The sequence below is a fragment of the Trachemys scripta genome, chromosome 1 (genome assembly GCF_013100865.1).
Source record: "Trachemys scripta elegans isolate TJP31775 chromosome 1, CAS_Tse_1.0, whole genome shotgun sequence".
Lineage (NCBI taxonomy): Eukaryota > Metazoa > Chordata > Testudines > Emydidae > Trachemys > Trachemys scripta.
Window position 1 is genome coordinate 299,636,785 of NC_048298.1, and position 18,107 is coordinate 299,654,891.

The 18,107-nt window shown below is 40.4% G+C and overlaps 1 protein-coding gene across 6 annotated transcripts in view; it reads right to left on the reverse strand.

The window, feature by feature from the left end:
* Positions 1-565: 565 nt before the first annotated feature.
* B3GLCT (beta 3-glucosyltransferase) overlaps positions 566-18,107 on the reverse strand; it is a 150,291-nt gene continuing 132,749 nt past the window's right edge. For 4 of the 6 annotated variants that reach the window (XM_034758658.1, XM_034758657.1, XM_034758660.1 and 1 more), the window contains 4 exons: positions 13,800-13,919; positions 11,462-11,512; positions 11,013-11,157; positions 566-910 (listed from right to left, as the gene is read on the reverse strand). In XM_034758658.1, coding sequence (XP_034614549.1) covers positions 743-910; positions 11,013-11,157; positions 11,462-11,512; positions 13,800-13,919 — 484 coding nt within the window. In that variant the 3' untranslated portion in view covers positions 566-742. The remainder of the gene's footprint in view (positions 911-11,012; positions 11,158-11,461; positions 11,513-13,799; positions 13,920-18,107) is intronic. The other 2 variants (XM_034758662.1, XM_034758659.1) reach the window with 1 other exon arrangement.

Sequence of the window (18,107 nt, forward strand, 5' to 3'; positions counted from 1 at the left end):
AAGATAGAAACAGTCACCTAGGTTTTTTAATGAACCATGGCAACATCTTGTAGTCAATTTAAGAATCCCAGACCTTTCTTTGGATTTCCTAGGGTGGTATTTCCTACAAAAGCTAACATGTTTAAAGGTGAAATAGTAGTTCAAACTCAAAAAGGAGTCATCTATCCCATGCATCTGCAACATCTCTATTTGGAAACAATACAAAGTACAGTACATGACGTTTTCTTTCCAGACCACTGTTCATTAAAATACACATCTCCCTACCCTTTCATTACCTAAGGACTGATTCTGACTGATTTCAAGAACCCAGAAGTTCTTCTGAAGTCATTGGGAAGTGTAGGTATTCAGTATCTTTTAGAATTAGGCCCCTAAATATGGAACTTAGGCCACTACTAGACAGTGAGGAAAAGAGAAATGTGAATTGCTGGTGTTTCACAGAGAATTCCAAAAGGGAACATACAAAAATACTGTATACGACATTTAAAATGTTAAATACAATGGTCACAAGATTCAAAATTCAAGGTATTTCTGACAAATCCTCAAACCACACACACACACACACACACACACACACAAAATGTTCCCTTTTCCTTTTCTAACAAGTGTAATACGTACTGGATTGAAACATTCAGTGTTCTATGCAATATGGCAGACAAGTAGTACAACACAACACCAAAACTACAGTACAGCCTGTCTCTCACTAATCTGCAGTACCTTATTGAGATTTAAAATATTTTATATATTATAAATCTTCCCTTATATGTCTCTGTTTCTTTTCAGTAAATGAATCTTCCATCTTTGGTGCCAGCCATGTGAAATACACCTTGACTGGATCAACGTTCCAATGCTTGTGAAATGATATTGGAATTTGGTGAGCAAGGTAGTCCTTTGGATAGTCCATTGGTCTTGCCTAAGATGGGAAGATAAAACAAAAATACTAATTATCACTGGTTTAAAAAATGCTGTTTTAGAACAGTAAAGTGAATTTTGGATAAAGAATCATCACTCAATAGACCTCTCATCTCGAATGTTTTGACATCAGTAATATAGTATTACTGTAAAAGATTCCATAATTATTGCAGTCATTTTTACATAGTCCTATTAAACTGACTGGCTTGCATTAATTTATATTAATGTATCCGACTTTTAAGGATGGCAATCATCATGGTGTTTGAGTCCTACTACTCAGCTAGACAAGGTTATAACTAGGGTTGTCAAGCGATTAAAAAAATTAATCGCACTGTTAATAGAATACCATTTATTTAAATATTTTTAGACGTTTTCTACATTTTCAAGTATATTGATTTCAATTACAACACTATACAAAGTGTACAGTGCTCACTTTATATTTATTTTTATTACAAATATTTGCATTGTAAAAACAAAAGAAATACTATTTTTCAATTCACCTAATACAAGTATGGTAGCGCAATCTCTTTACCATGAAAGTTGAACTTACAAATGTAGAATTATGTATAAAAAATAACTACATTCAAAAATAAAAGTATGGAAAACTTTAGAGCCTATGAATCCACTGAGTCCTACTGCCTGTTCAGCCAATCACTCAAACAAGTTTCTTTACATTTGCAGGAGATACTGCTGCCCGCTTCTTGTTTACAATGTCACCTGAAAGTGAGAACAGGCGTTCGTGTGGCACTGTTGTAGCCAGCATCAGAATATATTTACATGCCAGATGTGCTAAAGATTCATATGTCCCTTCATGCTTCAACCATCATTCCAGAGTACTGCTCTTTTAAGACTTCTGAGAGCATGCTCCACACCCTGTCCCTCTCAGATTTTGGAAGGCACTTCAGATTCTTAAACCTTGGGTTGAGTGCTTTAGCTATCTTTAAAAATCTCACATTGGTGCCTTCTTTGCGTTTTGTCAAATCTGCGGTGAAAGTGTACTTAAAACGAACAACATGTGCTGGGTCATCATTCGAGACAGCTATAACATGAAATATATGGCAGAATGTGGATAAAACAGAGCAGGAGACATACAATTCTCCCCCAAGGAGTTCAGTCACATTTAATTAACACATTATTTTTTTAACAAGTGTCATCAGCATGGAAGCATGTCCTCTGGAATGGTGGCCGAATCATGAAGGGGTATATGAATGTTTAGCATATCTGGCACGTAAATACCTTGGCAATGCCGGCTCCAAAATTGCCTTTTCTCACTTTCAGGTGACACTGTAAATAAGAAGTGGGCAGCATTATCTCCTGTAAATGTAAACAAACTTGTTTGTCTGAGCGATTGGCTGAACAAGAAGTAGGACTGAGTGGACTTATAGGCTCTAAAGTTTTATATTGTTTTGGGATGCAGTTATGTAACAAAAATATATATATATTTGTAAACTGCACTTTCACAATAAAGAGACTGCACTCCAGTACTTGTATGAGGTGAATTCAAAAATACTATTTCTTTTGTTTGTCATTTTTACAGTGCAAATATTTGTAATAAAAAATAATATAAAGTGAACACTGTACACTTTGTATTCTGTGTTGTAATTGAAATCAATATATTTGAAAATGTAGAAAAATATCCAAAAATATTTAATAAATTTCAATTGGTATTCTATTGTTTAACTCTGTGATTAAAACGTGAGATTAATTTTTTGAGTTAATCGCATGAGTTAACCGATTAATCAACAGCCCTCGTTATAACATGTAAAAGTAGTAATAGAGGGAAACAGCTAGAATATTTTCACAAATGTTTGTATTATGTTTTCAATTACATTTTTCATGTTGAAACAAGCTGCAAAATTTTAAATTAATGTAGAATGAACTCATAGTCAGTTTGCTTTGAGGGGACTTGCCGGTTTAGAAATTATCACATTGAAATGATTTAATGACTAGCTGATTTCACAGTCTTTGCCAAGTTGGGAATATGAAAGATATGGAAATGAGGGATAATCTTAACTGGCCAGGCACACCAAAAACAAATAAAACTTAGAAAAAGTACTTGGCCTGGATTTTTTTCACCATTTGTTTTCTTTATTCACAACGCAACTCCAGACCTTTTTATCCCAGATAATCCCAAAAAGAAGCATTAACTTTTTATAGCTTTATTTTAGGGGTTGCTAGAAGCTAATTGCGCTCTCTCTCTCTCTATTTATATACACACACACACACACACACACACACACACACACACACACACTGCATAACACATTCCACCACAAAAGATTCTTACAACTCTTTTTTGAGAAGCTTTTATGTTGATGCAGCACACCTTTGAACTGGGGCAGGAGGAAAGACCTGGGGCTAGAGAAGTGTCTTTTCTTTGTCCTTTGAAATTCCATTTAAGTTTTGCTGAGATATAGATTTTTGAAAATTGTCATTTCCCTTATCTCACTTGCATTTCCTCAGAAAATTTTTGAGACTGCCAAAATAATAACTAAACACAAGCATTCTGAAGTGCCGCTACAATAGGGTTACCATATTTCAGCAAGCAAAAAAGAGGACGGGAGGAGCCCCGCCCCTGCCCCTCCCACTTCCCGCCCCCCCAGAACCTCCAACCCTCCCCCCGTTCCTTGTCCCCTGACTGCCCCCTCTTGGGACCCCTGCCCCTAACTGCCNCCCTCCAGAACCTTCCTGCCCCTTCTCCTGCCCCCTGGCCCCCTTACTCTGCTGCTCAAAACAGGGTGTTGGGCTCTGTGCGAGCCGGACACGTGGCTGCGCTCCCCAGCACAACACACAACCCGGTCCCTGGCCCTGCACAGTGCTGCCGGACCGGGCCACTGGGCTGCAGGGGAGGAGGAGCTGCCAGCTCAGAATGCAGGGAAGGAGGGAGGGGAGGAGGAGCTCCTTTACAGCTGCTCCGGAGTCCAGCCCGTGACTTTCCTGCAGCCCTCCCAGCCGCTCGCTCTGCTCTGCCGGGGAAGGGGGAAATCCCGGACATTTTGAGTGATTTACAAATTCCCCCCGGACGCTATTTTTAGCACAAAAAGGAGGACATGTCCGGGTAAATCTGGACGAATGGTAACCCTATGCTACAACTGCTGCAATACTGATTTTTAAATGCTTTGGAGCTGCAGGAGCAGCTGCTGGATGTGGGGCAGCAAGAGGAAAGTTGAGCCAGGCTCTGTCCCCAGCAACCCACATCCCCACTCTGGAGGCACCACATAGCAAGAGCTCCCTCAGGTCCTTCCTGGGAGGAAAGGGGAAGCCAGTCTGAGCTCTCCCCAACAACCCCCTAAAGCGTATTCTTCTTTAGGATCACAGTTTTTCCTGTCAAATGATTGAAGTCTGTGCTGCAGGCAGAAGGGTCAGGGTTCAAATGCCACTGCTGATGCATGATTTTGTGTCTGTATGGGGGTGTTATTACAGTTGCACATAATACAATTTTCACATTTTTCCTTTTAAGAAAAACCTAGGAAATTACATTAAAAATGTTAAGAAAAAGTTGCAAAGGTTGTAAAGTCAAATACTTTAGAGTAAAGAAATGCCACATTTGTGGTTGCCTATGTAATCTCAAATCTTCTCCCTTGCAAATATGCATTATGGTATGGTGTTTAATTACATTATTGCATACAATTTTTTAACAGGACTCCCATCTCATCCAAGACTTTATCTTGCCCCATTTATTTTCTGTACAGGATCAGGGCTTTAGTGCATAGCATGAATGCACAAAAAGATAGGATTAAGGTTATATGGGCAACCATAAATCTGGCATTTCCTAATTTTTAGTGTTTGATTTTGCACTGAAGTGCAAAATAGCTTTCTTTTAATATAGGTTTTTCAGTATTTACTATAATTTAACATTTTTTGAAAGTCAATCTTGCCTCCAACATCACTATGTGGTCACATCAGCTGAAAAGTGCTGTGTTTTTTCTTTATTTTGTTTGGTTATTATTATTTTGTGATCTTGTAAATTGTTTTTTTCTGGGTTTTTTTGTCTACATTTTTGTTCAACAAGGCCATCTATGGGCACAGGGGTCTGCCTGCGTGGAACAACTTGCAAGATTTATTGGTTATAGCAGAGGTGGGCAAACTACGGCCCGCGGGCCACATCCGGCCTGCGGGACCCTCCTGCCCGGCCCCTGAGCTCCTGGCCTGGGAGGCTAGCCCCCGGCCCCTCCCCTGCTGTTTCTCCTCCCCCGCAGCCTCACCTCACTGTACCGCCGGCACAATGCTCTAGGTGGCAGGGCTGCAAGCTCTTGCCAGGCTGCAGCTCTGCAGCTGCGCTGCCCGACCCGGTGCTCTGTGCTGCACGGTGGCGTGGCTGGCTCCAGCCAGGCAGCGCAGCTGCTTGTCCTGGTGCTCTGGGTGGCGTAGCTGTAGTGCCGCCAGCCACCAGTGCTCCAGGCAGCGTGGTAAGGGGGCAGGGAGCAAGGGGGTTGGATAGAGGGCAGAGGAGGTCGGGGTGGTGGTCAGGGGGCGGGGGTGTGGATAGGGTTGGGGCGGTCAGAGGGCAGGGAACAAGGGGGGTTGAATGGGGGCAGGAGTCCTGGGGGGGGGCAGTCAGGAAGGAGATGGGGGGTTAGATGAGGCGGCAGGGGAAGTCAGTTGGCAGGGGTTCTGGGGGCAGTCAGGGAGAATGGGTGGTTGGACGGGGCAGCGGTCCCAGGGAGGGGGGCAGTCAGGAATGAGAGGAGGGGTTGGATAGGGAGGCGGGGGGCAGTCAGGGGCAAGGGGTCCAGGGGTGGTCAGGGGACAGGGCGGGATGGGGCAGGGGTCCTTGGGGGCCATCAGGGGGGGTCGGATAGGGGGCAGGGGCCGGGCCATGCCTGGCTGTTTGGGGAGGCCAAAAAGTTTGCCCGCCCCTAGGTTATAGCTATCGGCTATGGCTGTGTGGTATGTTTACCATAAGGGACAGTTTGCATGGCATATGTTGATATCACTCATTCTTGTCTCGACACCCAACCTAGTCACAAATTTCTGTGATCTGGCTCAAAATTATTTACCATAATAGCAATCCCTCACATGATCCCTTACATATATGCCAATATATAGACCAAAACACTGTGCGCGCTTATTTCAGTGCAGGACCACATTGTGCTTCTTTGTGTAAAAAAGGACATTGCATACCTTTGGGCCTCTAACGTTCACAAAAAATCTAGTAAAATTTAAAGAAAAATATTTTAATTTTTTAAAACCAACACACACAACATAATCCTGCACTGAAATAAGTGCACATAGTGTTTGTTTGAACATTGGCATATATGTATATAGGATCAAAGAAGGGAATGCTATTAGGGTAAGTAATTTTGGGCCAAATCACAGAAACTTGTTTTAAAATTGGGGAGGAAACATTTTATAATATGTCCCTATTTTATGCACTGCTTGGATTCTACAAAGAGTAACCTAAGTTTAGGGTCATTCTCTTTGCTCCAGTTCTAAATGTTGGATGCCAGAATTGTCAACGTGGCAGGATAAGAAGTCCAAGACCCTACCACAATACAGAGTAATGGTGAAAATATGAGGCTCTTATGACGAAAAAGATAATTGATCCCAGGAGATATTACTCCTTTGCCAGATATCTTCACATTGTTACCCTTTGTCAGCTACACTGAAGAAGACAGAATCAAAATCAACCCATGTGTGTCTGACTTCTCAATGCAACAGAAGTATTCACTTTTGTTTGTTTAAAAAAGCTTTTGGGGGAAGACGTAGATACGCTGGAGGGTAGGGATAGAGTCCAGAGTGACCTAGAACAATTGGAATATTGGGTCAAAAAAAATCTGATGAGGTTCAACAAGGACAAGTGCAGAGTCCTGCACTTAGGATGGAAGAATCACATGCACCGCTACAGGCTGGGAACCAACTGTCTAAGCAGCAGTTCTGCAGAAAAGGACCTGGGGATTACAGTGGATGAGAAGCTGGATATGAGTCAGCAGTGTGCCCTTGTTGCCAAGAAGGCTAATGGCATATTGGGCTGCATTAGTAGGAGCATTGCCAGCAGATCGAGGGAAGTGATTATTCCCCTCTATTCGGCACTGGTGAGGCCACATCTGGAGTATTGTGTCCAGTTTTGGGCCCCCCACTACAGAAAGGATGTGGACAAATTGGAGAGAGTCCAGTGGAGGGCAATGAAAACGATTAGGGGGCTGGGACACATGACTTGCGAGGAGAAGCTGAGGGAACTGGGGTTATTTAGTTTGCAGAAGAGAAGAGTGAGGGGGGATTTGACAGCAGCCTTCAACTACCTGAAGGGGATTCCAAAGAGGATGGAGCTCGGCTGTTCTCAGTGGTGGCAGATGACAGAACAAGGAGCAATGGTCTCAAATTGCAGTGGGGGAGGTCTAGTTTGGATATTAGGAAACACTATTTCACTAGGAGGGTGGTGAAGCACTGGAATGGGTTACCTAGGGAGGTGGTGGAATCTCCATCCTTAGAGGTTTTTAAGACCTGGTTTGACAAAGCCCTGGCTGGGACGATTTAGTTGGGTTGGTCCTGCTTTGAGCAGGGGATTGGACTAGACCTCCCGAAGTCTCTTCCAACCCTAATCTTCTATGGTTCTATGATTTTTCCCTACAACAATTCAATGGAATATGAGCAAAGCACTTATGTAAAACAAACAGGTTTCGTTTGCAGTTGTTCCCATTAAAATATTTTAATTTGTCCTTTGCAGTTAGATTTCTACTAAAGAGGATTTCAGTAAAAATGTATATAAACTCTCAAAATAAGATTTTATTCTCTCTCAACACTTTAGTGTCTTGCTGACAAATAAATAAGTAATGTAAAAAAGTTTCTTTTTCTACAGTAACAAACATAAGAAAAAAGGAGATCAGCATATTAAGGAAGCTAAGCTAAAAATTGATTTACAAGTTATTGTATGCTTTCCATTACTGATGGATGTATTAATGAATGCTCCATAGTGCTTTCATGCTGTACTTTGTACATTCCTTCCATACAATCAGGTAATACAATTTGACATTAACATGATCCTGTTCTTGGGATTTTCTTCTTTGATATTTTATAAGTTACTGAAATGCTTATTTAAAAAACAAAATAACCACTGAAGAACCAAGAGGGTGTCTAATACCCTGAGGCACTTTGAAAATCTCAACATTGGAGAATATCTATGGATTTGATGACCTTAAGAAATTTATTTTGACATAGATAATTACTGAACTACTCTCACTTGAGCCTGGCAAAAAACCCTCTTTCAGTAGTTTGTTTACTTTGAAATTTATATAAACCCTCTGCTGCCTTGATAAGGAACAAATTTGCTTTAACTGCATCTGTATTAATTACAACATTCTTTATATTTCAGATTACTTTAGATAACTCTGACTTAAAATATATGACTGTATATCATCATAGATCTTATATACTACTCTCCTGATTGTACTTTCTCTATTTGATCCTTTATTTCATGCTCTGTGGACTCAATTACTATATACAATTATCACCAACCGTACTAGTTAGATATTTTTACAGTGCCCAAATGCTAAGCCAGAGGTGGTGCCTGAAGCCTATCTAGAGACCAAGGGGAGTTTAAGAGCATAAGAGCCAAGCATGTGGGTCTAACACAGCAGCCTGGTGTGTGTCCAGCAGGGGAAACTTGACCAGGGTTGCGACAGCTGGTAACTTACCTCAAAACTTCTTGCTAAATAAACAAGGCTGTGACCTAAGAAAGTGTGAGAAATGTCAGGCTGAAAGGAACTATTTCAGTTCAGTGGGAAGTATCAAAAGTAGTTTTAGAATAAAAACTATCTTCTCATGTCACATCAGTGACTCCATTATCTCTTTTCGCTCCTATGTGTTACTTCCATTACTATATTTAAGACCCTTAATCAAAGATGTACTTCATGTTTCATCACAGTCTTGACATGGTACATTAACAATCATATTTCTCTTACAAAAATAACGAGGAGTCTGGTGGCACCTTAAAGACTAACAGATTTATTTGGGCATAAGCTTTCAGTGCCACCAGACTCCTCATTGTTTTTGTGATACAGATTAACACGACTACCTCTCTGATATTTCTCTTACAGTGTGCTGTATAATTTTTTTTGCAGCACTTTCTACATACTACATTTGCGAGTAGCTGCTAAATAAATGTATAAAGGCATGTCTTAACAGACTGGTTTAAACTTTATATTTATTAATTTTCCTTGTGTAGTATGCTATTTTTAATGCTATTAAAAACATTTTGCGTATGGAAGAGAACACAAAGATCAAATTATTTTATAATTTTCTGGCTAGTGCTCACGTAAAAAATATGACAGTGAATTTGAATTCATGATTAGCCTGATCATCAGTTTGCAATCTGCCCCAGAGTAAAGGGCAGAGTTGTTGCAGGCAGGAACCCAAGAGGGAGATTGTCACTCAAGGAGTCACAGTCTATTGCTGCTCCTCCTCCCTGCTACTCCTGTGAGGAAGTAAACTGCGATGGGTCAGTCTATCTATACTTGTTGCAGCATATATTCCCCATGCCCTGGCATAACTAGACTGCTGGGAACACTGAGGGGCAGAGACAAGGCTCCCCTGCTCCTTCACCCATCTGTGTAAGATAAGGATGCTGCAGCTCTGTGGAGACTGATTACCCACATGTGCAGCAATCCCTTATTGAGTACCCACATGGTACAGCACACTTGCACTAAGAAGGAAAAGAGCACTTTATGCCTCCTTACAGAATAAGACATGATCTGATCCTATATCATTAAAGATATATTTACACCTTATTTAAAAAATATAGTACAGGTAGCAATTAATTTTAGGAAATAAAAAATGATAATTAATATTTTGCTTGCTATATCCTCAGGAATCAAATGTCTGATGATGGAAAAAGTTATTATTACCAATTTTTTTATTGGTACGCATTAATCTAAAAAGATGAATTTCCTGGCAAAAAGTCACATCACCGATCTACAAGGAATCAAAAACATTACATTGATCTGTTAGGAAAGTTGACAAAATGTACAGGAGGCAAGCGGTCTTAAAAGCATTGTGAACTTTGGATTTTTTTTTATATTAGCCTTCTGGAAGTCATAAGAATATCTGAATAGGTTTATAAACTAAAGGTGATATGAAATAATGTAACAAATGAGGATGGATTTCAATTTTGCTCAATTTTATAAATTAAATAAACTAGAAAAAATGGTTAGGTACACCAATGACAAAACAAGGAATTAAACTTTCTAGAGGTTTTAAATCTCTGAACCAGATGGGAGTCTTAGGTACTCTCTCCTCAAAAACATTTCCAAAATATGTACAATTTGGATCCTTTTAAACAGCATCTCTCCTCCTACCCCCATACCACATAGCCCTCCCCCGCGCCCCTTTTACTTCTGCTTGCTCTTGTGCCTGCTGGTTTTTACAGTCCTCTGCTAATGGAAACAATTTTCGACACTCTACTTCCTCAACTTTTAAGACTTTCCCGTAGCAAATATAGACAGGATGAGAGTACTGTTAGAGTGTGTAAATATTCATGTATCTGGGTTTTTTCTATAGGACAATCATTGCAGTATTTAAGGGCCAGATTTTTAAAGGTATTTAAGTGCCTAATGAGGAAGATAGACACAGAATAGAATCATAGAATATCAGGGTTGGAAGGGACCTCAGGAGGTCATCTAGTCCAACCCCCTGCTCAAAGCAGGACCAATTCCCAGACAGATTTTTGCCCCAGATCCCTAAATGGCCCCCTCAAGGATTGAACTCACAACCCTAGGTTTAGCAGGCCAATGCTCAAACCACTGAGCTATCCCTCCCCCCATACAGTATTTTCAAAAGCACTTCCAATCAGACTTAGGCACTTCATCGTTTTTGAAAATCCCACCAGGTGCCTAAGCAACTAAATTTAGTCATTTGTCATTGCCAGGGGAGGGGGACTGAGACATCTCTGTAGCACTATTAAAATGGGTATTTGCCCACACTTTACATTTTTTAAAATCTACTTTATCTGTTTTCTAAGACTTTCTCTGGGTGGAAGGGGTGAGCAGCGGGAGGTTGTAGTGGGAATGTCTGCTACTGGGACAGGAATTTTAAGGAGTTGGGTGCACTTTAAATGAATAAGTTAAATAAATATCAGTTTTCAATACTTGTAAAAATGTGTGTCTCACCTGATGGAAAAGTGGACAGTGTGTTATGGGGATTCCTAAACCACTGAAACACATTCCAAGGACCATATCATCTGGAGCATCATTGCTGTAACACTGGCATTTACTAGCAAGTAGTTTTTGGATTGCTTCTCTGCTGAAAACCATCCTAAACAATAAACAACAAACAGAAAGTATGAGACACTCATTACTAATATAGCTGAATAACTGTAAACAATTTCCATTTATTAAGTCTTACTCAATGGAATAAAATCACAACATGGAATGTAGTCCACTGGTGCATAGTATTTGGGAAACTGAAAGATGTTAGAAGATAGCATTCAGGCTTGAATTCTTAATGAGGATTTTTCTGAGACATATTTATTCTAGATAGTAAAATCAAATTACGATGTGATTTATTTAATTACAGAAAATCTTAATTATCCCAAATTTTACTTGGTAGTGATCCTTACCTGTCCCTTACCTCCACACATTTTTTCTTGATGCAGGGTGAGGGGAGAACTCTGTTTGGAGGAATGGAGAATATACATAGGACATGTAGAGTATTCAGAAATCCTGTCGTTACATAATTTAGTCTCATGTTTGAAGTTGATGTGTGTGGTTTTTATATGAACTGAATACTCATCTCTTTTCCCCTCCTCTGAAACTATCTAATAAAAATGCTATTATAAAAAGTATTTAATGAAGTATCTATATTGTGAAAAATGTTTTAAGCTAAAAAAAAGTTACTCTTGACAAAAATATCTAACTTTTAACAGATGATTTTCTTGTGGGTTCCACTTGTTTTGGATTTGCTTCTCTTGCGTAGTTTGGTAAAAACATTTTGTTTTTTCTTCTATCTTGTTCATCTCGATAATTAGAATGTGGCAGTATAAAAAAAGAGAAAACTAAATCTGAACTGCCATTTTTCCTGGTAACATGTTACATATCGCAATCATATATTAGAGCTCTGTCCACAGGAACAGATCAATATCTTAAACTGTGCTGCAAAGTTTTACTGTTCAGCTTGACTCCCTATGACTGTTCATTTACATATCATCTGCAGCATGGATGCCTTTAGGTCTCTACCAGTAGAACAAGCCTCTGATAGCTGCTGCGCCACAGAAGTCTCATGATGATCCACAGCTCTGCAGCTGAGGACACACTCTCTTGCTTCACATTCTATGACTCTCCCTTCTCTGTCTGTAACTCCATCCAGTTTTACCATTATATATGGTAATCTAGATGTTAAGGAAGCTCATCATAGCTGCCTAACTCTCCACAAGATATTCTCTTATTTTTTTGGCAAAAAACACCTGCTTGAGTTCACTCGCTATAACAGAATCCTCAAATGGCAGCTGGTGTGTAGACTCAGATACATCCAATGCAAAATTCAAGGAAAAAGTTTTGAGTGTTGTCAGGATCAATGTTGTTAAAGGCTTTAGAAACAGCAGTGCCAATTTAAGGTCAATCTGCTAGGCAAACAGGAAAAAGAATAGAGCGCAGGCATAATATAATCATGACCAGTCATGTTGCTGTATTCTGATCAAGCTGCAAGCAAAGGAGCAACAGTATTGAGAACCTTGAAAAAAGGAAGTTATAATTATCATGACTGGAACAGCATGTGTTGCTGTTGAAAAGTTGTCATAGAAGAATAAAGTAAATAGTAGAAAGTTAACAAATTAAAAAACCTACTACTTGATAACAGAAAGGGCATGGTCAAAGTGATTACAAGATATCCCATCTCCTAGAACTGGAAGGGACCTTGAAAGGTCATCAAGTCCAGCCCCCTGCCTTCACTAGCAGGACCAAGTACTGATTTTGCCCCAGATTCCCAAGTGGCCCCCTCAAGGATTGAACTCACAACCCTGGGTTTAGCAGGCCAATGCTCAAACCACTGAGCAAGATCTTTAACTTTACTCACTACCTGCCAACAAATCTCCTCGACAATAAACAGGAATCTTCACAGACCTGAGTACCAGAAAGCTATGATGGTTCTTGAAGGTATAGTAAAAATCACAGTACAAACAACAGAAAATATAAAAAATCTGCTAGTAATTGGCAAGCACTCCAGCATCAAAAGAAAGGGGTAAACTCTGCATATTTAAGAATGATGGGCACATTCCCAGGCTATGCAAGACAATGAAAACGCCAGCCAATTAGTCTTATTTATTTATGGACATAAATAAATAGTATACTAACTCAGTTTTTTTCCTGGAGAATACCAATTTTACGTGTTTTAAGGGCATTCAGAGCATGGGACTGAATAATTTAGATTTTAGCTTATCTAAATAGAATAATGGATCTACAACTACCCAACAAACAAAATGGACAGAGATTAGAACCACAAGCGATGGATCTCACTAGTGTTATTTGGATCAACCTAGAAGATCATGGATATATTCATCTGAAACCCAAATCATTCACCAAATCCATTGGGAAACTATATTTCTCAACCATAAGGACTGGACAATCGATCTGCAGTGATCTCTCTACATCAGAAACTATCTTCCATTGATACCAACACTAAAGAACTCACTCGCCTACCTCTTCAGAACATGAGTTAAAAACCAAAAGGGAGACAATCACTTTCACTCACACCATAGACAAACAAAGAGGGAGAGGGATGGTCCCGCAGCAAAGGCAATAACTGTGCTCTAAGCCCCCCGCCCCCTTTTACTGCCACTACATTATATCATGTGATAAAACATTATTCTTGTCACCTCTGTGTGATCTATAATATTCCAAAACATTTGCATTGGAAGAATGACTGTTTTAGCTCTCAGTAGGATTTGAAATAAAGTAAGTTACCCTCCTCCGCCAGTGATATAACTATATCCTCCTGTTCCCAATCCGTAGCCATAACGCTCTCCAAGAAACACTGGTTCATTTGGGTCATAGCAGCTGAGTAATTTCCGGAGCCTAGAGATACTAAAATGAGAGTCCATTTATTAAAAATATATTAAATCAGATATAGATCTTTATTTCTTTACAACAAGTTTCAAAATACTTAAATTAACAGCTTAAAATGCATTTTGGAATACGGTATAGAAAAATACATGTAAATTAATTGTGGGAATTCCAGGTAAAATAGTCAGGCAATCTGAACTTGGTAATGGAAGTTTAAAGCTAATTAGGCCATTTCCTTTGAAAAATAATTCATAATACTTCAAATGATTAACTAGATAGTTCATGAAACATTTCTCAAAAGAAACAAATATGTTCCTCAGCAACACTGAGTCTTCAATTTTAAAGTATACTTGGATTTTTCCAGACTACACTGAAAGAAGGGTAGGGAGGTAGAATTTTCGAAGACTGAAAGGCTAACAATACTGCCGTGATCTGTGGCCTTATTTTATTATTATTATTTATATGACAGTAACAACAGGAGTCCCAAGTACAGTAACTCCTCACTTAACGTTGTAGTTATGTTCCTGAAAAATGCGACTTTAAAGAAAATGATGTTAAGCGAATCCAATTTCCCCATAAGGATTAATGTAAATGAGGGGGTTAGGTTCCAGGGAAATTTTTTTCACCAGACAAAAAGACATATATATATATATACACACACACACACACACACACACACAATATAAGTTTTAAACAAACAATTTAATACTGGTACACAGTGATGATGATTGTGAAGCTTGGTTGAGGTGGAGGAGTCAGAAGGTGGGATATTTCCCTTACTGCTAAGTGATGAACTAGCAATTGGCTGAGCCCTCAAGGGTTAACTCTCTCACTCTGCAAGGCAGCAGGAATGGACGGAGATATGCTCATTTCCCTTAAGTACACTGCCTTGTTAATTAGATCAGCTTGCTGAGACCGCAGCTGCTACAAGCTCCTTCTGTCCTGAGCCCTGCTCTAAGGAAGATGGGGTAAGCGGGGTGCAGGAGCAGGGGGGGGAGGGACACCCTGACATTAGCCTCCCTCTTCCTTCCCTCCTCTTCCCCCACCCACCCCGGCACAGCAAGCAGGAGTCTCTGGGAGCAGCTCCAAGGCAGAGGGCAGGAGCAGCACATGGCAGTGGGGGAAGGGACACAGCTGAACTGCAGGCAGCTGCTGCACAGGGAACTTAGGGGCTGCCGGTCCACCCTGGTTCCAAGCCCCCACCAGCTAGCTGCAACGGGCTGCTCTTCCTGCAAGCAGTAGACAAAGCAGGTGGCTGCCAAAGGACGTTAGAAGGGAGGAGTTACTGTAGGATAGGGTTACCATTCGTCCGGATTCCCCCGGACATGTCCGGATTTTTTAACTAAAAATAGCGTCCGGGGGGAATTTGTTAATGTCCGGACTCCCCCCCCCCCCGCATGCAGAGCGTGCGCGGCTAACAGGGCAGCCGGATGGTGCCTCTTACATGAGGCTCCGACAGCGAGAGAGAGCCCATCCTCCTCTCCCCTGCAGCAGAGCTCACTCACTCCCTCCCTCCCTGCATTCGCCTCCGGCAGTCTGGAGCTCCTCCCCCGCTGCTGCCCAGCGTGCCGTGCCGGGACAAACGGCTCAGACAGTTCCTGAGCAAGCTCCCAGAGAGACCTTAGGTGAACCGAAGGCCAACGACAAGGGGGCCAGGGGGTCGGAGAAGGGGCAGGGAGGTTTTGGAGGGGGCAGTCAAGAGACGGGGTGGGGGGGGGTCGGGAGTTCGGGGGGGGCTTTCTGGGGGGTGTGTGGATAAGGTTTTGGGCAGTCAGGGTACGGGTAAGGGGTAGGGTCCTGGGGGGCAGTTGGGGGGGGGTCTTAGGAAGGGGTAATTAGGGGATAAGGAACAGGGAGGCTTAGGTAGGGGGTGGGGTTGTGGAGGGCAGTTAGGAGCAGGGGTCCCAGGAGGGGGCAGTCAGGGGACAAGGAGCGGGGGGGGGAGGGTTGAGGGTTCTGAGGGGGGCGGGGAGTGGGTGGGGCAGGGGCGGGGCTAGGGCAGGACAGGGGCGGGGCTCCTCCCGTCCTCTTTTTTGCTTGCTGAAATATGGTAACCCTACTGTAGGATCAGGATCTCAAAGACAATCCTTGCTTGGGCTTCTTCATGCTACTCTAAAATGATTTTACAGCTAAACTAACACAAACTGCAAAAAAGGTGCTCTAGGTCAGTGGTTCTCAACCCTTCCACACTACTTTACCCCTTTCAGGAGTCTGATTTGTCTTGTGTACCCCAAGTTTTATCTCAATTAAAAACTACTTGCAAGCAAAATCAGACATAGAAATACAAAAGTGTCACAGAACACTATTACTGAAAGATTGCTTACTTTCTCCGTTTGTATGAAATTTTAAGTTTGTACTGACTTTGCTAGTGCCTTTTTATGTACCCTGTTGTAAAAATAGGCAAATATCTATATGAGTTGATGTGCCCCTTGGAAGACCTCTGTTTACCCCCAAGGGTATGCATACCCTTGTTGAGAACCACTGCTCTAGTTCAACCACAAACTATGGACAGGAATCATTGCATGTGTGTATATATAAAAACATTCCAATTTTTTTCTTTTTAAAAAAATCTGATCCTATTGTTTTAAAATCTGTTCCCCTGACCTTTCAAATGGCAGATTCAATGCCTTTATGCACGAGTAGCACTTTGCTCCATATGTATGGTGTAAGGTACTATTAAACACTGAATAATCTGGTCCTAAATCCATTTACTTCTATTTTTCTTTTTTAAACCTCTATTTCATTCCTTTTTATAACCTCTATTTCCATACTTTATATCTTTATACTTTTGAACTACTCCTTTCTCTCTTAAAACTGGTTTTGATGTATTCCACAACGTACTTAGAGAAGAGAGATATCTTTAATAGCTTAATAAATAATTTCAAAATTGCTATTCAAACAGAATAATTACGTCTGGATTTTGTAACTGAATTATTCATTCTCTAAACCAGAGTCGGAGTTTCTCTCTTGTCAAATTATTTATTATCAACACAGGTGCAAACTGGAACACCTGTTAAAATTCTTATTTCACAGTCAGTCATTATATTCTCCCCAAAACATTAACTCAGTCTTTGGATAATAGCTTCATTGATCATAGTGTAATCCTACCATATAGAATTAAGATTTCAATAGCTATCAATTAGCTATAATTAATTTCTCTTTCCTTTTTAATTCCCTTCCTTTCTTTTGTTCAATCAAAAAGAACGAGGAATTATGTAATTTTTTACAGTAATCTCCAAAGTAATGAGCATCAGTTTTTATAATCCGGTGTGGAAAATATGCTGAGAAATTACTATAGTACAGATGATGGTAGGTTCTATCAAACTAGTTCCTTGCAATGTAAATGAGCTAAAAATTCATCTTTATTATGCAATCTAAGAGTCACATAAATCAGTATCATTAAAAACTAGCCATCTTTGTTGAAAATTTTCAGTCTAGTCCACTGTTTCCAATGGGAAGGATAAAATTATTATTGACGTGTAATCTACAGTTTACCAGGGTACCAAAAAATAAATCAACTCCTAACACTCAACTGATTCTTATTGGGGCTGTGACAAACTTATTTTTTCTGATTTTCAATTCTCATCACTAGGTTATAGCAATCTTGTTATTTTTATAATCCATGTATTTCTCTTTCCTATACAGAGTCTATAGAATGTCTCATTTTCCCTGTATGGTAACTGGTAAATTCAGCTGTAACAAACTCTTATTTCCTATGATTAGCCCTTTGCAAATTCCTCTTTTGTCATATGATTTAACCTTAAGAACGTTGTTACAGTCTCGACCTCTTTTTCTTCATGTTCAGGGGCCCATGTTGCTGATATCTAATTACCTTGTCCTTGTGACGTTGCAGTCTATATGGTTTTATAAAAACATGATAATAAGTGAAGATAATGTAACTGGGATATGCTTCATGCAAAAGGTCTCTTGTAAGGTATCATTACAAAGCTTATAATCTACTGAGTGTGATCATCCTATTTGTATAAATGTACCACTCTTGTATCTAAAATTAGAAATATAAACTATAACTCTGAGGGCCTATTGTAATTATGCAAAGTGTGGGCCATTAATGGTGGTTTGGAATCTTGATGACTCCCATTAACCAGGACCATTGTCTACAGATGGCTGTGATTTACCTGTGAGTCTTCCTATATATGAGTGTGCTGGCAAGTGGGTAATGAAGTCTTGCAGTGACATGTGATCATGTCA